This window comes from Hyperolius riggenbachi, chromosome 8 (genome assembly GCF_040937935.1).
Source record: "Hyperolius riggenbachi isolate aHypRig1 chromosome 8, aHypRig1.pri, whole genome shotgun sequence".
Classification (NCBI taxonomy): Eukaryota; Metazoa; Chordata; class Amphibia; order Anura; family Hyperoliidae; genus Hyperolius; species Hyperolius riggenbachi.
The window spans coordinates 82,724,184-82,749,244 of NC_090653.1; the positions used below are offsets into that span (position 1 = coordinate 82,724,184).

A 25,061-nucleotide genomic window follows, 5' to 3' on the forward strand; every position below is an offset into this window, starting at 1 on the left:
CAGCGTTCTGCGCCTTCGTCAGATGTCATGGGTGAAAAGTGGAGGGGCCTTACTGTTGAGCGTTTTATTACCGCACATTTTGTGAGTATCATTTATCTTTGCGAATAAAATATCTTTTTATAGTAATGCACTAATGAGCGCTCCTCCTTCTCGCGCTCCTCCTCCTTCTCCTACTCTTCCTCCTCCTCGTAGCCTGAGCTGTAAGGAATGTATACGCCCTGCATTTCTACTCGGATTGATGGTTTGTTCTGTATGTACTTTCAGATGGAAGGGAAAAGAGAGCCATTCAAGACTAAAGACAACAACAGAATCCTGTGCAAGAAAGAAGAGAAGAAGGTGAGGAGGGGGACACCAGCGTGTGGTGGAGAGCAGTTACAGTGAGAAGACCAGACAACCTTCAGTATCAATAGCTAGATGCCCTCCCTTCAGGATAGGTAGCCTGATGGACCCCCCCCCCCACCTCAGTATAGGTAACCCCTCCTTAGTAACGATAGCCAGATGAACCCCCCTCCCTCCCCTGAGCCAAGTGTGATGGCCCCCTTTAAGTCTGGGTAGTCATATAATTCCCCCACCCTCCCCAGTGTAGGTGGCTAGATGCCCTCCCTGCAGTATAGGAAGCCAGATGGACCCCCCCCCTCCCCCCCAAAAAAAAAAATTATAGGTGCCCCACCTTCATTAGTATAGCCAGATGAGACACCAACGCGCACACACACACTAACTATAGGTGGCCAGTTGACCCCCCCCCCCCCCCCTCAGTATAGGTAGCCAGAGAGCAGAGCAGATGAGTCACTCGCCTGCTCTCCTTCTGTCACAACCCCCCCCCCCCCCCCACCACTCTCTGCGCTGTCTGCTTGCAGATCAGCAGTGGTCCGTAGTCATGGGGGGTGAGTAGTAACAATGCCGTATACTGTACTTAAAATGCAGGAGGTGAGCATTAATGTGACTTTCTGTTTTTAAAGTACATGGCTGATCTGCAGGTCTGGGTATGCGAGCAGGAAGCCCGACAAGCAGGGGGAACTGTGTGACAGTCAGGAGGAGACGGACAGCGTGTTTATGTGGCCGGGCAGAGCAGGTCTGTGTATGCAGGTGGGCAGGAAGGGTGAGCCCAAGGATATTGCAGCACTGCCCCAGCCTTCCCAGTGCCCAAAACATCAGCCTATGTGGCCTTCCCACAAATCTGGCCCTGCAGACTGCACAATAGAGGTGGTCCATGAGCTGTTCATTTTAGCTTGCATGCAGATTTCATGCAGCTTGGGATTAGGCCAATCGAATGCACTTCCTGTCAATTTAGACATTTTGACTGGCCCAATTCCAAGCGCTACACAATTTGCATCATATTTGCTTGCAAGCTGAATCATACATTCCAAGTGATCTGAAATGTATTTTGTCATTTAGCCATCTGTGTGAAGTCAAGCCGTAAAACTTACACACCTTCTTCCTTTTTACCCATAGAAATGTCTGTTTTCATGCTCCAAAATATCTGACAAAGTTGCAACTGCTGTGATCAGCTCCATTACCAGGAAAGGTAAATTCTGACACGCGGTTAGTGCTGGTGCTTCTATATCGATTTATTATAGAGAGAGGCTCTCGCTGCACAGATATAGGATCTGGCAGCACTGGGGTTTGTGATGGATGCAAGCACTGGACCTGCCCAGATACGGGCCAGTTTTAGCCATAGGCAACCCAGGCAGATGCCAAGCGTGATGCCTGCAGGAGGGTGCTCCATAGAGCTGTGTTTGGCATATTGTGTTTTATGTATTACCTTTCCAACTACTGCATGTTGCAATTAAAAAAAGGAAAAATTGTATTTTTATCACCCAGTGTTCTCCCGAGACTCTCTTGGCCGGATGCTCCACCCGGCTAGTTTTGGTAAAGCACCCGGCTGTCATCGGCTCATCTCCTATGCTGAAAGCAGAGTTGTGCAGAGAAGCACCGGCCCTTTTTCATGCCACCCAGCAGGAAGAAAATTCTGTGGAGAACACGGTCGCCTATATTGGCACTGCTAATGTGCTAATTAACATCAGGGAAAGTAATGTAAACCAGATTTACTTACCTAGGGCTTCCTCCAGCCCCTGGAAGCTTAACTGGTGCTCGCCGCAGCTCTGCTCTCAGCGGATCACCCGGGGCCCCCTCTGCTAACCCGGCCAGGTCACGTCTACTGCACAAGCTGTACTGCGATCTCCCCGCTTGGTGACCCTAACTACACTCTTTCTGGAGAGTGACCTAACCGTGTCAACCGTGTCATACATTTCCAAGTGTGATGGGATACATCACACCCAAAGCGGCGATTTAAAGACATCCGGCTTCTGTGTGCGGCTTCCTCTAGTGCCGGCTTGTAATGATGCATCATCAATTACGCATCATTAGAAGCCGGCACTGGAGGAAGCCGCCCACAGAAGCCGGATGCCTTCAATCGCTGCGGGCAAGATGGAGGTGGTAAGCTTCTGCCGCTTCTCACAGGGGGGGACCGGCAGCACAGTAGTGGGTGGAGACAAGCGGGGAGGGGGGGGACTCACAGCGGGACACAGGCAAGGCAGGAAATCCCCGATGGCATCGGGTCGGCGGTACGTATCGGTGGACGTCCGTAAGTCGGGGATTCCCTGCCTTTGCCGTATAAGACGCAGGGACTTTCTCTCCCCATTTTTTGGGGAGAAAAAGTGCGTCTTATATGGCGAAAAATACGGTATATACCGTCTGTGGTCTTGAACAACTGAGGTGACATGTGGCATGATGAGATAAACGTGTATGTACAGTGCCAAGCACACAAATAACTAGGCTGTGTTAGAGCAGGAGAGATAAATAGGGTCAATAATTCATAGTTTTTAGCTCTGGCATACTTCAGTAAAGGTGTCATTGAGCAGAGATAGTGAAACAGTAAAAACTTCAAAACTAGTTTTAAATATAAAATAAAACCTGTGCGATATCTAAAAAAAAAAAAAAAAAAAAAAAGTCATTTTAAGAAGGATGGATTATATTGTTTTTTCTCATCAGTTTATTTTCACTTCGGATGTCCTTTAATACCATTTGCATAACATGCTACACCATAGGCTGCTTGTAATCTCTCCTGTGCTTGCTGCCCCAGACCTGCGTGACATCCTAGTCAGTCTCTCTCACGTGCTAGACTCCTCCCGCCCTACTATTTTTGTCACAGGGCGTGACTCCTCAGGGGAAGGGCATCCACAAATACTGGTCTTTTTTATCGCATTCTATGCTGCGTTCTACCTTGTATCTGTCATTTATTGCAAAAGGTATCATGGTATTTATACATGGCATGTTTGTTGATATACTTTATCAAGGTTTAAGATTAAAGCCTCATTAACACGCGCAGATGAGGCTCCAATGTTCCTTATCAAGCGAGCCGCTGATGCGGCTCTATTGATAAGATCCGACAGGACAGATCTCCCTACCGCTGATTCCCTGCACGTTCCCCACGAGGGGACAATGGCAGGGAATTGAGCGAAAGATAAGTGGGGTTGAGCGGGGAATTGTATCCGGACGCGGCGGGTACGCGCAAGAGGCGATCCGGCGGCTAATCGAGCCGCCGGATCGGAGCCTCATCTCGCGTGTAGATGAGGCTTTACACTCCTGTGCAATTAGGCCTGAGTAAGATTGCAGGCCTTTTACTGCTGTTTGTCTATGTAGATAGATAGATAGATAGTGTGTGTGTGTGTATATGCATATGTCAGGGGATGAGCAGCACAAACCAAATTTTATGCAATACTATGCAAAGCATGCACACAGCACTGGAGAACCCCCAATCTCCATAAGAAATATATAAATACAGAGGGGCTGCAGCACACAACAGGAAAACCGTGACAGGGGCTCTTGGTTATGCTTGACTGCGTTTAAGCTCACCAACTGCGCCAAAGTGTCCCCGATCTTGTGAGTCCTACTCTAACCAGGCAAAAATGCTAGTTTTAATCAGCGTTCTAGTGGGAACCATGCCAAAAGCCCAATGGTCAACTAAATGGGAGAAATGAAATTAAAAACCTCACCTTCTACTAGCTACTAACTGAACTATGAGCTCCGCTCATTTATATGCCATGCCCACCTCTAGCACAGTTAAGCATATAAATGAGCGAAGCTCATAGTTCAGTTAGTAGCTAGTAGGTGAGGTGTTTTTAAGTTCATTTCTCCCATTTAGTTGACCCTTGGGCTTTTGGCATGGTTCCCACTAGAACGCTGATAAAATCTAGCATTTTTTGCCTGGTTAGAGTAGGACTCACCAGATCGGGGACACTTTGGCGCAGTTGGTGAGCTTAAACGCGGTCAAGCATAACCAAGAGCCCCTGTCACTGTTTTCCTGTTGTGTGCTGCAGCCCCTCTCTCTATATATCTATTAGAATTTTGTACTTAACGTAAGCACTGTGAAAGACACCATTGTATTTGGAATTCAGATATTGCTAAATTGACACAATTCCCACTGGACTCGGTGAATGTTGTGCAGTTATGTCCCATATACAATACACTAATTGCCGTGCTTACCAATATGTGTGATATTGCAGACCATATGGTGGGTCAGATCTAAGCAAGGTGCTTGCTAGCCGCTACATCTGTAGAGCACCTCTCTACTCTACAGAGATCCAAACCACTGCTAATTTATTTGAATTTGATGCAGAGCTGTATGCAACTTGAAATTGGATGCAACATTATTTGGTTGGTCTAATAAGGTGCATACAAATAAAATATGCATGTCGTTGATCATGCGGGGCTCAAACCCACTAGCAGTATTTTTGCCAGCGTTTTGAAAATGATCTCTTATTCATTTGATTGAAAACCGTGGCAAAAACTATTTTACAGCCTTTTTGAAAAATTGCAGTGATTTTTTTTTTCTTTCTTTCTTTCTTTCTTTCTGTGATTCTCATTCAAGTGAATGGGAGAGCATTTTCAAAATTCTGTCAAAAACCTGTTTGAGCCTGTAGAGCATTAAAACACCTGTGAATTGTGAACTGCATAAAGCACTGTACAATACATTCATGATTGAAAAGTCATTCCTGCCTTGGCCCATATCCTATTAACTTTTTTCTCCTGCAACTTCTCCAAGGAGGTATCTTCAAAGACAGGCCAAGAGTCTCGGTAGGCAGCTGACACGGGTAGTAGACAGGCAAACAGACTAGGTTCAGGTGGCAATCAGGTGAAGTCGATATTTAGGTTAATGTCAAGGCAGGTAGCTTAGGGCAAGGTGTAGATACAGCCTAATGGCATAGCTCCCAAATGTCCCTCTTTTGGATCTTTGGGGACCCTGTCCCTCTTTCAGAACTGACATACAGATCTATGTATTTTTCTACTGAAAAAATGTGTTCAATTGACTGTATACTTCCCATCCTTTTAAATTGATATATTTCTTACTTTGAAATGTTATAATGAAGAAAAATGACCCAGGATATAAAGGACCAGTGTGGTTTGAATTGTTGTTTTATATTTTTATTATGAAATGTTTATCAAATGCGTGACTAGGGGTGTGGCTTAAGTGTACCTCTTTCTTATCTTAAAAAGTTGTGAGGTATGCCTAATGGTCGGTAACAGGAGTTAAAATTGGATAAGGTCAATATCTAGGGCACTAGGAGTAAAGCTACGTACACGCATGCGACAACGATCGTTCGTTGTGAACGACGAACGATCATTTAATTGAGGAAAGAACGACCTAAGTAAAGTTAGCTTTTAAAAAAGTGTGTAACAATCTGATCGTTAGAACGAACATTACATCACGTAAAGCAACTATTGCGCTTGCGCATCAAAATGAAAAGTTCCATGGAGAAATAGCGAAATGCGCATGTCAAGCCTAGTACGAACGACCGTTTCCAACGATGAACTACTTTTGCAAACGATCGTCGTTGGAAAAAATCCGCCAAGCTAGATCGTTCGTTTTTTTAATGATCTAGCTCGTCCGTCGTTAGACTTAATGGTCATTGGCTGCTTTTTTTTTTTTTTTTTTTTTTTTTTTTTTTTTTTTTTAAACGATCGTCGTTTGAAACGATCAGGGAACGATCGTTTCAAACGACTGTAGTCGCATGTGTGTACGCACGCACCTTAAGCAGAACAATGGGAGGAACTCAAGCAAATCACAAGAACTAACCAGAACTGCTGGTGATGAACCCAGCTGACATCAGAGGGAGCTCTTAGGCTAATTTCACACCAGGACGTTGAGTTAGAGGGGGCGTTAAGGTCGCATAACGTCCCCCTAACGGAACGCCTGGTGGTGCTGGATCTGGACGTCAGAGTGAGCCGCGTTGTGCAGCTCACTCTGGCGTCAGTGATGCCGTGATGCGCACTCTTGTGCGCATGCGGCATCACGTGGTCCCGCCGGCCAATCGCCGCACAGAGCGGCCGCTCCAGGAAGTAAACACTGCACGTCACAACGTGCAGTGCATATTAATTAGCCATGTGCTTGGCCGCTCTCCGCTCCTCCACAAGATTACTGAGCATGTGCAAGCAGTCTAACGCGGCTCTAAAGTACTGCATGCAGTACGTTGTCTTGTGACGCAGCGTTACAATGTAACGCAACGTGGGCACTGTGAACAGCCCCATTGATTTTTCATTACTGTGCGGTGGGCTGCGTTACAGGCTGCTCTAACGTGCGCCTGTAACGTCCCACTGTGAAACCAGCCTTATAGAAAAAGTGAACTTGCCTTGGTGCAAACATGCGCACACACAACCAGCAATGAGATGCAAATATGCATGTAATTCCTAGTTGAATTAATTTTGTTTGTGATGTGTCTCCTGCAGCTGCTCCAGAAGCCGCAGCCAATCAGATTCCAGTGACGGTCAGCTCATCAGGCCCTTCCCTTTCCTTGCTTGATGGGTGGCGAGAACATGTGACTCTGTCCATGCTGGAACTAGACATGAGCATTGAGCAGGAGTACGCTGCCGACATCTTCTCCAATATGATGGTGAGGAAGACCTTTAATAAATGTGTAATATGCAGGAAACCCACAGCAACTGGAGTTACCAAAGTAATTGGTGGTCTGATTTCTTGTTGTGAGTTGCTGCATTAATGCCACAGTGTTGGCGCTCCAGAGATAAGTCCTTCATATCTACTAACGGCGTCCTTCATTTTTTCAGAAGAGTCAGTGCAAGTGTGTATTCCGGGCTGTGGACATTCCCAAGTCGGTGACCTCTGAGATGAGGACCATGCTGGTGGACTGGCTAATCCAGGTTCATGTGAGTGTCCTCCAAATGTCTTCTAGTATTTAAAGTGGCCTACTCACAAACCTGGTGAAAACAAACCACTTTTTGAGGGGACCACTGTACACACATTAGCTGCCTTGGCTGAGTTTAAAGAGGAACTTTAATGCGGGGCTCCGCATACTGGCTATCCCTGCCTGCATGGGAGACAAGGGGTTACCACTTTAGTTTACCACTTTTTTTTTCTCATCTTTTTTTAACATATCCTGCAAATGTGGGGTTACTAGGATTTAAGGGGCCTTTGCTATTAACTGCTAAAGTCAGCGGGAATTGTTTCCCTAAGAACTGTCATTACGGGATTTAAATGTATACTTTTTTCTTTAAAATTTTAAAATCGATTTTTCTCAAAGTATAAGGTCTTTTTGAAAAAGATGTTTTCTTCTTGTTCCCACTGTTCTTCTTAACATTCCCTGCACATTTGGTGTTCCTGGCATTTAAAGCCAATGGGTACCAGTTTAAAAATAAAGTCAGATACTCGCCTAAGGAGAGGGAAGGCTCGGTCCTAATGAGCCTTCCCTCTCCTCTCCCGGTGTCCTCGGTGCTGCGCTGGCTCCCCCGTACGCGACCGCTGCCGCAGGGACTTCGGAGGTCCTCTGGAGCACTCGGGCTCCAGAAGACTGGCCGCTCCATACTACGCATGCGTGTATGCGTCATAGAGGTCGCTCGCGCATGCGCACTATGGAACGGCCCGTCCTCGGGAGCCCGAGTGCTCCCGAAACCTCCCTTCGGTGGCGGAAGTGGCAGTATTTGACCGAACTGGTCGAATACTGCTACTCTGGATCCTGCGCGGGACCGGGACCGGGAGAGGAGAGGGAAGGCTCATTAGGACCGAGCCTTCCCTCTCCTTAGGTGAGTATCTATCTGACCTTTTTTTTTTTTTTTTTTTTTTTTAAACTGGTACACATTCACTTTAAAGGGAAGGTTCAGGGACTATTAAAAAAATAAAATAAAAATCTGCATCCACTTACCTGGGGCTTCCTCCAGCCCGTGGCAGGCAGGAGGTGCCCTCGGCGCCGCTCCGCAGGCTCCCGGTGGTCTCCGGTGGCGAGCCCGACCTGGCCAGGCCGGCGGCCAGGTCGGGCTTCTTCTGCGTTCCAAAATGCGCCTCACGGCGGCGCGCTGACGTCATTGGACGTCCTCCGGGCTGTACTGCGCAGGCTCAGTAGTTCTGAGCCTGCGCAGTAAAGCCCGGAGGACGTCCGATGACGTCAGCGCGCCGCCGTGAGGCGCATTTTGGAGCGCACAAGAAGCCTGGCCAGGTCTGGCGCGCCACCGGAGACCACCGGGAGCCTGCGGAGCGGCGCCGCGGGCACCTCCTTCCTGCCACGGGCTGGAGGAAGCCCCAGGTAAGTGGATGCGGATTTTTTTTTTTTTTTTTTTAATAGTCCCTGAACCTTCCCTTTAAGGGGGCTTTGCTATTAACCGCTAAAGTCGGCGGGCATTTAATTTTCCCACGGTCCGAAGGAGAACTTTCAAATAGTTTTTTTCAAAAACTATAAGGCCTTTTTGAAATAAATGTGGTGTTTCTAGCTTTTAAGGGGGCTTTGCTATTCAAAGTTAAAGTTGACGGGCAGACATTTTACAAATTACAGCAAAGCAGGGCTTAAAACGATACATAGCGTTCAGGCAGGACAAAAAAAAGCAGGTTTTAAAACAATAAGTGACGTTCACAAGGTCTGCACTATTTTAACCTTTAAAACGATAAATATCGTTTTAAACAAATATCGGACAGAACCGGCGCCATTTTTCACTCCCCCCCCCCCGTCGGGTCTGTATGACTTATTTTGTGGTGAAACCCCTCTCATAGTGAGAGGTCCTGACAGTTTTCTGTCTGTGAACTTTGTTGCATAGTAGGAAATTAATGCCGGGTACACACGTTGAGATTTTCCGCTCGATTCGTGGATCGATTCGATTATTTCAAACCTGCTCAATTGGATTTTGATCATTCCTGCCGTCGATTTTTGCATACTTAACATGAAAAAAACGATCGAAATCCAATCGAGCATGTTTGAAATAATCGAATCGATCCGTTCGATCCCGCGAATCGAGCGGAAAATCTCAATGTGTGTACCCAGCATAAGTCTGTTTCCAACTGCCAAGACACCAGCATCTTCCCTATACCCCGCAGAATTTGATTTCTTAATCATTTTTCATAGAATATGAATAACAAACTTTTTTTTTTTTTTTTTTTTCCCTTCTCTAAGGGCCCTTTTCCACTACGGCGTTTGCGATGGCTGAATCGCAAAACTGCAAACCGCTAGTGATTTTTCAAATCTCTACAGTTTGCTTTTAACATAGGAATCGCGGTAGGTCATTTCCACTTTTTTTTACCTGATCGCGCGGCAGAACGATTATTGGCGCGATTTTGCTATGCAGTGCATAGCATAGCAAAATCGCGATCGCAAACGTCGGGAAATCGCCGGGAATTTTTTACCTTTTGCTATTCAGCAATCGCTAGCATTCAGCGTGAACGCTAGCGATTGCTAGTGGAAAAGGGCTCTTATGGTTAGTGGTTGGCTGAAGCCATGTATTGTCAAACTGTGTTTACTCTTTTTATGTTTACATTTTTTTTTGTTTGTTTGTTTTAACCACTTCCGGATTCTGCAGACGCTTATCTACGCCCCTGCAGTAGATAAGCGTCTGCAGTATGTTTGTTTACCGACGCCGCCACGATCGCCGCACTTCCCCTGTCCGCATTCGCCGCTGTCCTGTCCCTCCTGTGATCGGTGAATGCTTCCATCCCCGATCACTGAGTCCGCGATAACTCACAGTGCTGATTAATAAAAATTCCCCCAGAAACTAAATGTAAACATTTCGTTCAGTGTTAGATTTTCGAACAAAGAACTCCATAGCGCCATCATGTGGCCAAAAAGTAAAAATACATCCAAAAACAGTCTAATACACTAACCCACAGGGTAATTCAATGTTTGTTTTTTTTTTGTTTGTTTGTTTTTTTTAATATTTGTAACCTCTTCTTCCCCACCCGATAGTTAACAAAATAAAACAATTGTAAAAAAAATAATAAAAAAATACACCATTTAAAAAAAAATATATCTATCTATCTTAAGGAATTTAATATGTATGTCATTACTGTGGATTTTGTAATTAAAGTCTTGGAATAATTATTATAATATAAAAACCACTAAACGGAAAAATGGACACCTTTTTGTTTCCAAATAAAATATTATCGCCATACTTTGTACTAGGGACACAATTTAAAGTTGTAATAACCGGGACAAATGCGCAAATGAAATGTCTGTTTCATCATCCATAACACATTTTATTTTTAAACTACGATGGCTGAAAGCTGAGAATGGTGATTTTTATTTATTTAATATATATATATATATATATATATATATATATATATATATATATATATATATATATATATATATATATATATATATATATATATATATATATATATATATATATATATATATATATATATATATATATATATATATATATATATATATATATATATATATATATATATATATATATATATATATATATATATATATATATATATATATAAAATTTTTTTTTCATTTTATATTCATTTTTTTTCTACTTCTTCCTTGCAAAATACATGTAAATAAAATAATGGTTAGCAAAAAGTACCGCCCAGAGAAAGCCTAGTTTCTCCCGCAAAAAAATAATATATAGATCATGTCAGTTTGATAAGTAGCAATAAAGTTATTGGCAAATGAAATTGCTCTGGTCCTGAAGGCGAAAAAACCTGTGATCCTGAATTACCCCCTTTTTACATCAATGACAGCTTTAATACTATTGTGATACTTGTAAACAATGTGGTATATCAGGTGAACAGCTGCTCAGGTCTATTAAGGCCTGGACATAAGCCGGTGCCGGGTCTCAGCTGGAGTGCTCACAGCTACAAATTGCATCTAAAAGAAGAACGAGCCGGCACACCACTGGCTGCAAAAAGTTGCTGTGTATTGCGAGCAAAACCCTACATGTTACGGATTATAACATCCTTCATCAGGTGTTTTGTGATAGTTGTGTATGGGGCTCTTTATCTTCTCAGATGGTAAAGCTGCCCATTCCTGCATGGTATATAGAGTGGTGTATAATACCATATTAGCCCAGCCTATTTTTAACACTGGGTCTCAACCAACCAGAAAGCGCGCTTATCAGCCAATCCCTGTCCATGCCGGATAAGCCAGACTGTGTGTTGCATTCCCGCCCCCCAACCATATCTTTCAGAAGTCCCGCTTTATTCTAGCATGCGTATGAGGCTGTAGAAATAGGGATGGTCAATAACATGGTAATGATTGAGTTAATGCATTTTTTTTGTGGAGGGGGGGGGAATTTATGTAGCTGCAGCATTGCCATAAATGTGTGTCCATTTACCATAAACTTTGCACCTACTCCTAATTCAAAGCATCTCACAGGCCACTTCTCTTCTTTAAAATCTGAATTCAGCAGGCACAGGCACCACATTATGGGAACACCAGAATTGTTTGAAGTGGACTAAAAGGCACCTATAATACCTCTATTTGATCACACCATGAAAATGACCGATCACTCAAAAATTGTTTAACCACTTGAGGACCGCAGTGTTAAACCCCCCCCTAAAGACCAGGCCCTTTTATTGTTAATTGGCCACTGCAGCTTTAAGGCGAAGCTGCAGGGCCGCACAGCACACAAGTGATTTCTCTCTCCCCGCCCCTTTTCTCCCCACCAACAGAACTCTCTGTTGGTGGGGTCTGATGGCCTGTCGTGTTTTTTTTTTTTCTTCTTCTTCTCCTTTATACGTCGCTTTTTTTTTTTTTTTGTTTGTTTTTTTTTTTGTGTAAGCATGTAAAGCTCTGAGTCATTACAGCAATGTACGTGTTCTCATGTCTTCACAGCAGAGCTTGTTATTTCTTAGCTGGTTTTACTTTTATTTGCCAGGCGTGACTCCATCTTTATAACCTCTGTCCGCTGTCTCCTGACATAGGAGTATCTGGAGTTACAAGAGGAGACACTGTACCTTGCGGTCTATCTGATGAATTCCTACATGAAGGTCCATAAGATCCGAACAACTCTTCTTCAGCTTCTGGCCGCCAGCTGCCTCTTCACAGCCTGCAAGATGGAGGAGATCCTTATCCCTGAGGTAGACCAGGGGGTGAGGGGAATAGGGCAGCACTGGCTTAGTGGTTAGCACTCCAGGCTTGCAGCACTGGGTCCCTGATTTGAATCCCAGCCAGGTCACTATCTGCACAGTTTGTATGCTCTCCCCGTGTCTGTGTGGGTTTCCTCCAGACGCTGGTTTTCTCCCACATCCAAAAAACATAAAGCTAAGTCAATTGGCTTCCCCCTACGATACATACACTACATGATACATACATAGACTTATGACTATGGTAGGATGGGATTGTGAGCCCCTCCGAGGGAAAGTTAGTGACAAGACAATATACTCTGTACAGCGCTGCAGAAGATGCCAGAGCTATATAAATAATAATGATCTGCTAAAATGGCTTAATGAAGGAAAATGAGGTAAAGGCTAGCTGTATACTCATTGCAAAAGTATAACAAAGGCCCAGTGCACACCAAAAAGCGCCAGCATAATCACAAACGCTCAGTGCTTTTTGAAGTGATCTTTCAGAGCGATTCTAGGCATGTGTAGAGGGTTTTTTCTAAACATGCCTGGCGGGGTTTTTTTAGCATTTTGGTGTAGCGTTTTATTTTTTTGTTACAGTAGAGCAGTAACTAAACAGCTTCTGTAAAAAAAAACGCTTTGAAAATCGCTCTGATCTAGCGCTTTTCAGAGCGATTATTATTAATTTTTTTTCCACTTTCCTATACTTAACATTGAGGCTGAATCACCTCAGAAATCAGCAAAAATGCTGCAGGACCCAAGTTTACTTTTGGGGAAAACGAATCGCTCTGGTGTGCACCATCCCATTGAAATACATTAGCCATGCGCTTCTCAAAGCGCAAGCATTTTTAAAATCTGGTTAGATAGTACCTCGGAACTTTTAAAAGATTTGAGAAGCTCTGCCTCTGACTATTCATATTGCTGCAGTGGCATGAGGTGCAGTGGCGTAGCTAAGGAGCTGTGGGCCCCGATGCAAGTTTTACATGGGCCCCCCAAGCACACTATACATAACAATTGATGCGTCACACCAAAATCTGCCAATGGCAACTACAGTGTCAGAGGTGCAAGAAGGGGATGGGGAACAGCTTGTTAATGATCACCACTGTTCAAAGTATCTATAGAAGTGATTATTATGAGCACAGGACCAATAGAGAGCTAATACTGTAGTTGAGGAAGGGCCTTTCAGGGCCCCTCTGGCCCAAGGGCCCCGATGCGGTCGCTACCTCTGCACCCCCTATTGCTACGCCCCTGATGAGGTGAAATCTGATGGAAGTCTTGTTTTTCAATGACTGGAAAATCCTCCTAACATGCAAATCTCCGCTGTTCAGGGAAGTGGAAGATGCGCTTACAAATGAAACAGAGTAGCAGTCTATCAGTTAACTGACAGCTGTATAAATTTACATAGCTGCTACTTAAAAGTGGAATGAATCTCTGACATAACATTCAATAAAAATGTCTTTTCATACTTTTCATTACCCATATAGTTACCGTATCATATTTGCTTTTTGTGCACAAGTAATATTGTCTGTCTACAAATTCCCAAAGTACATTTTATTTGCTCTAAGGCTGCTTACACACTAAGACGTTACAGGCACACGTTAGTGCAGCCTGTAACGCTCCCCAACGCACAGCAATGTAACACAAGTGGGAATGTTCACACAGCCCACGTTGCGTTACATGTAACGCTGCACGTTCTTAAAGTGCAGCATGCTACGGCGTTAGAGCGGCTTAAGCCGCGTTAGACTGTCTGCACATGGGCAGTCATGGTGGGGAGGAGCTGAGAGCAGCCAGGCACATGGATAATTAATATTCACTGCACGTTGTGACATGCAGTGTTTACTTCCAGGAGCGGCCGCTCTGTGCGGTGATTGGCCGGCGGGACCACGTGATGCCGCATGCGCACAAGAGTACGCATCACGGCATCACGGACGCCAGAGTGAGCTGCACAACGCGGCTCACTCTGACGTCCACAACGAAGAGCACCAGGCGTCGCGTTAGGTGCACGTTATGCGACCTTAACCACTTGAGGACCTAGGGCTTTCTACCCCTTAAGGACCGGACACTTTTTTTCCATTCAGACCACTGCAGCTTTCACGGTTTATTGCTCGCTCATACAACCTACCACCTAAATGAATTTTGGCTCCTTTTCTTGTCACTAATAAAGCTTTCTTTTGGGGCTATTTGATTGCTCCTGCGATTTTTACTTTTTATTATATTCATCAAAAAAGACATGAATTTTGGCAAAAAAATGATTTTTTTAACTTTCTGTGCTGACAGTTTTCAAATAAAGTAAAATTTCTGTATACATGCAGCGCGAAAAATGTGGACAAACATGTTTTTGATAAAAAAAAACCCATTCAGTGTATATTTATTGGTTTGGGTAAAAGTTATAGCGTTTACAAACTATGGTGCAAAAAGTGAATTTTCCCATTTTCAAGCATTTCTGACCCCCTGTCATGTTTCATGAGGGGCTAGAATTCCAGGATAGTATAAATACCCCCCAAATGACCCCATTTTGGAAAGAAGACATCCCAAAGTATTCACTGAGAGGCATAGTGAGTTCATAGAAGATATTATTTTTTGTCACAAGTAAGCGGAAAATGACACTTTGTGAGAAAAAACAAAACAAAAAAAAAGTTTCCATTTCTTCTAACTTGCGACAAAAAAAAATGAAATCTGCCACGGACTCACCATGCCCCTCTCTGAATACCTTGAAGGGTCTACTTTCCAAAATGGGATCATTTGTGGGGTGTGTTTACTGTCCTGACATTTTGGGGGGTGCTAAATTGTAAGCACCCCTGTAAAGCCTAAAGGTGCTCATTGGACTTTGGACCCCTTAGCGCAGTTAGGCTGCAAAAAAGTGCCACACATGTGGTATTGCCGTACTCAGGAGAAGTAGTATAATGTGTTTTGGGGTGTATTTTTACACATACCCATGCTGGGTGGGAGAAATATCTCTGTAAATGACAATTTGTTAATTTTTTTTACACACAATTGTCCATTTACAGAGATATTTCTCCCACTCAGCATGGGTATGTGTAAAAATACACCACAAAACACATTATACTACTTCTCCTGAGTACGGCGATACCACATGTGTGGCACTTTTTTGCACCCTAACTGCGCTAAAGGGCCCAAAGTCCAATGAGTACCTTTAGGATTTCACAGGTCATTTTGAGAAATTTCGTTTCAAGACTACTCCTCACGGTTTAGGGCCCCTAAAATGCCAGGGCAGTATAGGAACCCCACAAATGACCCCATTTTAGAAAGAAGACACCCCAAGGTATTCCGTTAGTAGTATGGCGAGTTCATAGAAGATTTTATTTTTTGTCACAAGTTAGCGGAAAATGACACTTTGTGAAAAAACACAATTAAAATCAATTTCCGCTAACTTTTGACAAAAAATAAAATCTTCTATGAACTCACCATACTCCTAACGGAATACCTTGGGGTGTCTTCTTTCTAAAATGGGGTCATTTGTGGGGTTCCTATACTGCCCTGGCATTTTAGGGGCCCTAAACCGTGAGGAGTAGTCTTGAAACGAAATTTCTCAAAATGACCTGTGAAATCCTAAAGGTACTCATTGGACTTTGGGCCCTTTAGCGCAGTTAAGGTGCAAAAAAGTGCCACACATGTGGTATCGCCATACTCGGGAGAAGTAGTACAATGTGTTTTGAGGTGTATTTTTACACATACCCATGCTGGGTGGGAGAAATACCTCTGTAAATGGACAATTGTGTGTAAAAAAAATCAAAAGATTGTCATTTACAGAGGTATTTCTCCCACCCAGCATGGGTATGTGTAAAAATACACCCCAAAACACATTGTACTACTTCTCCCGAGTACGGCGATACCACATGTGTGGCACTTTTTTGCACCCTAACTGCACTAAGGGGCATAAAGTCCAATGAGTACCTTTAGGATTTCACAGGTCATTTTTGTTTCAAGACTACTCCTCACGGTTTAGGGCCCCTAAAATGCCAGGGCAGTATAGGAACCCCACTAATGACCCCATTTTAGAAAGAAGACACCCCAAGGTATTCCGTTAGGAGTATGGTGAGTTCATAGAAGTTTTTTTATTTTTTTGTCACAAGTTAGCGGAAATTGATTTTAATAGTTTTTTTTCACAAAGTGTCATTTTCCGCTAACTTGTGACAAAAAATAAAATCTTCTATGAACTCACCATACTCCGTACGGAATACCTTTGGGTGTCTTCTTTCTAGAATGGGGTCATTTGTGGGGTTCCTATACTGCCCTGGCATTTTAGGGGCCCTAAACCGTGAGGAGTAGTCTTGAAACCAAATGTCGCAAAATGACCTGTGAAATCCTAAAGGTACTCATTGGACTTTGGGCCCCTTAGCGTACTTAGGGTGTAAAAAAGTGCCACACATGTGGTACCGCTGTACTCAGGAGAAGTAGTATAATGCGTTTTGGGGTGTATTTTTACACATACCCATGCTAAGTGGGAGAAATATCTCTGTAAATGACAATTGTTTGATTTTTTTACACACAATTGTCCATTTACATAGAAATTTCTCCCACCCAGCATGGGTATGTGTAAAAATACACCCCAAAACACATTATACTACTTTTCCTGAGTACAGCGGTACCACATGTGTGACACTTTTTTGCAGCCTAGGTGCGCTAAGGGGCCCAACGTCCTATTCACAGGTCATTTTGAAGCATTTGTTTTCTAGACTACTCCTCGCGGTTTAGGGCCCCTAAAATGCCAGGGCAGTATAGGAACCCCACAAGTGACCCCATTTTAGAAAGAAGACACCCCAAGGTATTCCGTTAGGTGTATGGCGAGTTCATAGAAGATTTTATTTTTTGTCACAAGTTAGTGAAAAATGACACTTTGTGAAAAAAAAACAATAAAAATTAATTTCCGCTAACTTTTGACAAAAAATAAAATCTTCTATGAACTCGTCATACACCTAACAGAATACCTTGGGGTGTCTTTTTTTTCTAAAATGGGGTCACTTGTGGGGTTCCTATACCGCCCTGGCATTTTACAGGCCCAAAACCGTGAGTAGTCTGGAAACCAAATGTCTCAAAATGACTGTTCAGGGTTATAAGCATCTGCAAATTTTGATGACAGGTGGTCTATGAGGGGGCGAATTTTGTGGAACCGGTCATAAGCAGGGTGGCCTTTTAGATGACAGGTTGTATTGGGCCTGATCTGATGGATAAGAGTGCTAGGGGGGTGACAGGAGGTGATTGATGGGTGTCTCAGGGGGTGGTTAGAGGGGAAAATAGATGCAATCAATGCACTGGGGAGGTGATCGGAAGGGGGTCTGAGGGTTTGGCCGAGTGATCAGGAGCCCACACGGGGCAAATTGGGGCCTGATCTGATGGGTAGGTGTGCTAGGGGGTGACAGGAGGTGATTGATGGGTGTCTCAAGGTGTGATTAGAGGGGGGAATAGATGCAAGCAATGCACTGGCGAGGTGTTTAGGGCTGGGGTCTGAGGGCATTCTGAGGGTGTGGGCGGGTGATTGAGTGCCCTAGGGGCAGATAGGGGTCTAATCTGATAGGTAGCAGTGACAGGGGGTGATTGATGGGTAATTAGTGGGTGTTTAGGGTAGAGAATAGATGGAAACACTGCGCTTGGGTGGTGATCTGATGTCGGATCTGCGGGCGATCTATTGGTGTGGGTGGGTGATCAGTTTGCCCGCAAGGGGCAGGTTAGGGGCTGATTGATGGGTGGCAGTGACAGGGGGTGATTGATGGGTGGCAGTGACAGGGGGTGATTGATGGGTGGCAGTGACAGGGGGTGATTGATGGGTGATTGATAGGTGATTGACAGGTAATCAGTGGGTTATTACAGGGGAGAACAGATGTAAATATTGCACTGGCGAATTGATAAGGGGGGGTCTGAGGGCAATCTGAGCGTGTAGGCGGGCGATTGGGTGCCCGCAAGGGGCAGAATAGGGTCTGATCTGATGGGTAACAGTGACAGGTGGTGATAGGGGGTGATTGATGGGTAATTAGTGGGTGTTTGAGGAGAGAATAGATGGAAACACTGCGCTTGGGTGGTGATCTGATGTCGGATCTGTGGGCGATCTATTGGTGTGGGTGGGTGATCAGTTTGCCCGCAAGGGGCAGGTTAGGGGCTGATTGTTGGGTGGCAGTGACAGGGGGTGATTGATGGGTGATAGGTGATTGGCAGGTGATTGACAGGTGATCAGTGGGTTATTACAGGGAAGGACAGATGTAAATATTGCACTGGCGAATTGATAAGGGGGGGTCTGAGGGCAATCTGAACGTGTAGGCGGGCGATTGGGTGCCCGCAAGGGGCAGATTAGGGTCTGATCTGATGGGTAACAGTGACAGGTGGTGATAGGGGGTGATTTATGGGTGAATGATGGGTAATTAGTGGGTGTTTAGAGAAGATAACAGATGTAAACGATACATTTGGGAGGTAATCTGACGGCGGGTTTGCGGGCGATCTAATGGTGTGGGTGGGTGATCAGATTGCCCGCAAGGGGCAGGTTAGGGGCTGATTGATGGGTGGCAGTGACAGGGGGTGACAGGGGGTGATTGATGGGTGATAGGTGATTGGCAGGTGATTGACAGGTGATCAGTGGGTTATTACAGGGAAGAACAGATGTAATTAATGCACTGGCGAATTGATAAGGGGGGGTCTGAGGGCAATCTGAGCGTGTAGGCGGGTGATTGGGTGCCCGCAAGGGGCAGATTAGCGTCTGATCTGATAGGTAACAGTGACAGGTGGTGATAGGGGGTGATTGATGGGTGATTGATGGGTGATTGATGGGTAATTAGTGGGTGTTTAGAGGAGAGAATAGATGTAAACAATGGATTTGGAAGGTGATCTGATGTCGGATCTGTGGGCGATCTATTGGTGTGGGGGGGTGATCAGATTGCCCGCAAGGGGCAGGTTAGGGGCTGATTGATGGGTGGCAGTGACAGGGGGTGATTGACGGGTGATTGACGGGTGATTGACAGGTGATCAGGGGGATAGATGCATACAGTAAACAGGGGGGGGGGGTCTGGGGGGGGGGGGGGGTCTGGGGAGAATCTGAGGGGTGGGGGGTGATCAGGAGGGGGCAGGGAGCAGGGGGGGGATACAAAAAAAAATAGCGTTGACAGGGAGTGATTGATGGGTGATTAGGGGGGTGATTGGGTGCAAACAGGGGTCTGGGGGTGGGCAGGGGGGGGGGTCTGATGGGTGCTGTGGGCGATCTGGGGCAGGGGGGGAGAAATCAGTGTGCTTGGGTGCAGACTAGGGTGGCAGCAGCCTGCCCTGGTGGTCCCTCGGACACTGGGATCACCAGGGCAGGAGGCAGCCTGTATAATACACTTTGTAAACCTTACAAAGTGTATTATACACTTTGTATGCGGCGATCGCGGGGTTAACATCCCGCCGGCGCTTCCGTATAGCCGGCGGGATGTTGCGGCGAGCGAGCGGTGACAGGCGCCGGCGGAGGATCGCGTCACGGATGACGCGATCGCTCCGCCCATGCCCTTAAATGGACCGCCGCCTCTGTGGGTGAGCCGGTCCTTAAGGGCTCCACTTCCCGGCCGCCTCTGTGCGTTAGGCGGTCGGGAAGTGGTTAACGTGGCACCTAACGCAACGTCTTAGTGTGCAAGTAGCCTAAAACCTACCATTGCATTGTATTGCACAGCTGCTGTATTTATATAATATCTTATCTAGTGATCACTTCTCAGTTGTACACATACTAGAAGCAGAGAGAGATCAGTTTCTGCACTTTGCTAAGGTTTACTAATTATATCTGAAAAAGAAATGTAAAAAATGTTTTATCGCCTCTTAGGATGCGGCCAGAAGCTGCCCACTGAAGCGTGAAGTTTTCCACTGGAGAACAAAGTGCTGTGTTTAACTGTTTGAATGCTGTTCTGCTACAATTTTATCAATTTATATATATTTCTTTTTGGGGGGGGGGGGGGGGAATGGTGGGTTTTATACTGTAAATCTTTTAAATCAAAGAAGAAATGCTGAGTTTCATACCACTTTAATAATCTGAACATTTGTATAGCGCCACTGGGACGCGCTCAAGAGGCCACCCTGCAGTGTTAGGGTTTTTGCCTTAGGTACTGACCCTAGCCAGGATTTGAACCCCGGTCTCCCATGTCAAAGGCGGTGCCCTTAACTAGTGATGCTCAGATGAGCCCCCCCCCCCCCCCCCCCCCAAATCGCGTATTCGGCCGTGGTTGAAAAAAAAAATCCAGAAATGGTGTGATTAATTTCCGGATTTGAAACTGACTCACAAATTCGACCTGGATTTTTCCCGTGAATGAGGCAATCGCGGAAATTCACGGCCGTGATCACAAAAAATCGTTTTAGCCAATAGCAAAGCCCCCATACAAGTTACAATCACCAAAATTGCATGGATTATAAAGGTGAGACGTGGCTACAACTTAAAAAAAAATTCTAAAACTTCTAAAAATAATTTTAAAATTTCAAACAAAAAGTATTTGTGATTAAAAACCCACCAAAACCAGCGGACTTTAGCAGTTAATAGCAAAGCCGCCTTACATCGTAGGAAATTTGCCAGATATGTTAAGAACAGTGGGAACAAGAGGGAAAAAAACATTTTTCAATTGACCTTATAGTTTTTGAGAAAATAGTTTCAAAGGAAAAAAAGTATACATTTAAATGCGGCAAATGACAGTTCTTAGTGAAACCATTCCCGCCGACTTTAGCAGTTAATAGCAAAGGCCCCTTACATCCTAGCAACACCAAATTAGCAGGATATGTTAAAAAGATAGTGGGAAACAATATTTTAGAAAAAAAAAATGTGTGTGTGTGTTGATAGTGGGAAATAAAAAGTGCCCCCCCCCCCCCCCCCGAGCCTCTTTAACCCCTTTTCCCCCATGCAGGCTGGTATAGCCAGAATGCGGAGCCCACTGAGCTATATCAGCCCGCATGGTCCATGGTATTGGGGGGGTGCTCTGAGGGAGAAGGGCAGCCAAGCCTTCCCCCTCTCCCCCGGAGCCCTTGTCCAATCCATGGACAAGGGGCTCTTCCCCACCTCCAGTGCCCCAGGAGGAGGTCGGGGCGACGGGTTGCATTTTTATTTCACTTAACCCTTTATGGAAATGGTAATGGGTACTTTGTTACCCCTATACTCATTTCTTCTGGGAGGGGGGTGGGCATCTGGGGTCCCCTTCTTAAAGGGGATTCCTAGATGTCACAATGAACCCTCCCCCCTCCAGGGAGTAGTCGCCCCCACCTCCTCCTGGGGCACCGGAGGTGGGAAAGAGCCCCCTGTGTATGGATTGGACAAGGGCTCCAGGGAAGAGGGGAAGGCTTGGCCACCCATCTCCCCCGGAGCCCCCCCCCCCCCCCATACCATGGACCATGTTGGCTGGTATTATTTATTATTATTTAGTATTTATATAGCACAGACATATTACGCAGCGCTGTAAAGGATAGATAGATAGTGACAAGACTATATCTATCTATCTATCTAACTGTCCCTCAAAGGAGCTCACAATCTAATCCCTACCATTGCCATATGTCTATATTATGTAGTGTAAGTACTGTAGTCTAAGGCCAATTTTAGGGGGAGCCAATTAACTTATCCGTATGTTTTTGGAATGTGGGAGGAAACCGGAGTTCCCGGAGGAAACCCACACAGACACGGAGAGAACATAAAAACTCTTTGCAGATAGTGCCCTGGCTGGGATTCGAACCAGGGACCCAGCGCTGCAAGGCGAGAGCGCTAACCACTACGCCACTGTGCTGCCCAGTTGGCCGGGGCTCCGCATTCTGGCTATCCCAGCCTGCATGGGGGACAAGGGGTTAAAGAGGCTCGGGAGGGGGGACCCCATGTACCGAAGCCGAATGCTAATCCGTGATCACAGAAAATATCTGCCCATCACTGCGGCCTTAACCACCAGTATACTGTCCTTTTAATGGACAGCTATGTGTTTTTTTTTTTTTATTTGCTAGCATAGCTTCCACCTCCTGGACCAGGTCAACAAAACGGTCAATTTTTGCTTTACTGAAATAGTTATGAAACTGAAAAGGAGTCCTTTAAAAAAAAGAATTTTTTTTTTTATATTAAATGAATAAATATATCTGAGCAGTGGGAAAGGAGGAAAATAAATGGGCTATTTTGAATATTTTTTTAGGGATGCGGCTTTTTAGGGAGTGGGCCTCGAGTTTAGGGAAGTTTTTATGCTGGGTCCAAACTCTTCCCAGAAAGGGACATTGGTGTAAAGGTAGAAAACGCCATTAGAGGCATACAAATCAAATCAGTCAGCTTTATTGGCATGACCAAGATTCATTACAGGTATTGCCAAAGCAAGGGGAAAAGGGGGGACATGGGAGGGGTGGGGTAGGGGACAGTGGCTAAGCAGTCTGTGGACATTTTTTAGGTTTACAGTTCCGTTATGCTCCTCTCAGGCTGTGGCATGCTGTGACATAGTGTGCAGCGATTGTCACTGTGGATTCCTCTTCTCCCAGTAGGAAATGTTTTTCTCTCGTCTTCTAGTGTGAGAAAGTCTGGGAATAGTTCCAACAATTTCTTAAAGTAAGTGTCCCTGGTTGCAGTATATTTGGGGCAGTGCAATACGAAGTGGCTTTCATCCTCAAGGGTGTTCTGCTCACAGTGTTGGCATAGTCTCTCCTCCTGGGTTTGTAAGTCTGTCTGTCTCCCAGACTCTATTTCGAGGTTGTGAGCACTCAGTCTGTAGACACTCAGGATTTTCCTCTCGAGAGTTTTTCAGCTTTTCCAGGTATGGGGCCATTTTATATTCTCTTTGTAGAGACTGGTATATGGTTAGCTTTTGTGACTTTTGTGTTTTATTTCACTCCTCCATTTTTCCACATACCGGTAGTCTTCTTTGCTCTTAGCTGTGGTACATACATACACATACACAGCAAGTGGTTTCTGTAGGGAGTATTGCCTTACCTTGGGCACAGAGAGCAGCGACGAGGGGATACAGAGGCATGTTCTTTAGATGTGGACATGCCTCTGTGTCCCATTTGTGCCCACTAATCCGCCTTGGGTACATTGTTTAGCCTTTGCACAATTCTGCATCAAGTCAGAATTATTGGGAGTTCCATTCCCAAGCACAGAGCAGGTCAGCTCACCCAGTGCATCTCCTCCTGCTGCTTACACAGCTTTGTGGCCCGCACTGCAGCTACAGTTCCTCGCTGCTCGGGCGCCGTCAGCATATAAGCGAGGCACGCCCCTGCTTGGGGCCTCACACTGCAGGGGGCCTTGCTCTGCGGCGGGCGTGCGGGTTCAGGCGGAGCGGCAGGAGGATGTGCGCAGCGGCGGGGGCAGCCAGGAGAGAGAAGTTTCCACTTAGTTCCCTGGATCCTGCACAGCTTCTATCTACTTCCTATCCCAGCGTCTGTCGCTATGGTAACAGCGCCCCCTGTGATGACGTGACTCGTTGTCCTCACAGGGGGAGCTCCTACTAATGCGACATGCACTGGGAGAGGCTGAAGATAGAAGCTGTGTGCAGGATCGACCGAAGCAGGTAAGTGGAAATTTCTCTCTGCCCGCTCCACCCGCCGCTGCGCACACCCTCCAATCTAACCTATACTGGGGGCACTTGCCTATCTAACCTGTACTGGGGGCATCTACCTATCTAATCTATACTGGGGCAACTATGCTGGCTACCTATACTGGAGGCACCTACCTATCTAACCTATACTGAGGCAAATATACTGGCTACCTATATTGGGGGCACCTACCTATCTAACCTGTACTGGGGGCATCTACCTCTCTAACCTATACTGGGGGCTCCTACCTATCTAATCTATACTGGGGCAACTATGCTGGCTACCTATACTGGAGGCACCTACCTATCTAACCTATTCTGAGGCAAATATACTGGCTACCTATATTGGGGGCACCTACCTATCTAACCTACACTGGGGGCAGCTATATGGGCTAACTATACTGGGGGGGGGACCTATAGCTGGCTACCTATACAGCGGGCACCTATACCTGTCTCCATGTTGGGGGCACATTTTACGCCCTCGCCCTGGGTGCAATTTAGCCTAGAAACTGCTAGTATTTGGCTCCACCCACATGTTTTGACCATGCCCATTTTTTGCAGCGGCGCGCTGCACACGCCGCTTTGTTTTGAGGTGTGGCTATCCACTTCTTTCATGGATGGGGCCTCAAGTTATGGACTGCTTGGGGCCACCAAAACATTAGCTGCACTCCCTGTTCCTGCTCACTGTGTAACAAAGCATTAACCCTTCCTTCACCATCCCCTGTGTTTTCACAAAAGCCATGTGTACCTCTCAACAGCCTGCAGAAAGGAAGAAACCATTTATCACTGTTATTTTCACCCCCTTGTTGAGTAGTTGGGATGTGATGACCTCTCTGTTGTGTTCTTGTATATTGTGCAGCCAGCAGAGCTTTGCTTTATGATGGAAGATGCCTTTAGCAAGAAGGATCTCCTGAAGATGGAGAAGAAGGTCCTGAGCCGGCTGAGCTTTGTGCTACATTACACCCAGCCTCTGCACTTCCTGCGCCTGCTCGCTGCATCCGGCAAGTGCCCTGAGAAGGTGATTATGGGACTGGGAGGAAATTGTCCAAATACTCTGTTTACACCAGGGTGTTCTATGTCATTTGAATTTGTACATGATGTAAACCATAAACCCCTATTCACATTTGTATTTTTATTTTTTTTTAATTATTATTTTATTTTTTTACCAAACTTCTAAAGCCTCGTACACACGCACAAGGGATTGTTGCTCGATTCTCTGTGATGTTGTACAGGCTAGTGACGTGTTCTGTTGCTATTCAGGTGGG

The 25,061-nt window shown here is 45.5% G+C and overlaps 1 protein-coding gene across 1 annotated transcript in view; it reads left to right on the forward strand.

The window, feature by feature from the left end:
* The first annotated feature begins 264 nt into the window (after positions 1-264).
* CCNP (cyclin P) overlaps positions 265-25,061 on the forward strand; it is a 30,025-nt gene continuing 5,228 nt past the window's right edge. Inside the window, exons 1-6 of the mRNA XM_068247873.1 lie at positions 265-336; positions 1,453-1,525; positions 6,727-6,890; positions 7,063-7,161; positions 12,155-12,310; positions 24,656-24,814. Of these exons, the coding sequence (XP_068103974.1) occupies positions 265-336; positions 1,453-1,525; positions 6,727-6,890; positions 7,063-7,161; positions 12,155-12,310; positions 24,656-24,814 (723 nt within the window). The remainder of the gene's footprint in view (positions 337-1,452; positions 1,526-6,726; positions 6,891-7,062; positions 7,162-12,154; positions 12,311-24,655; positions 24,815-25,061) is intronic.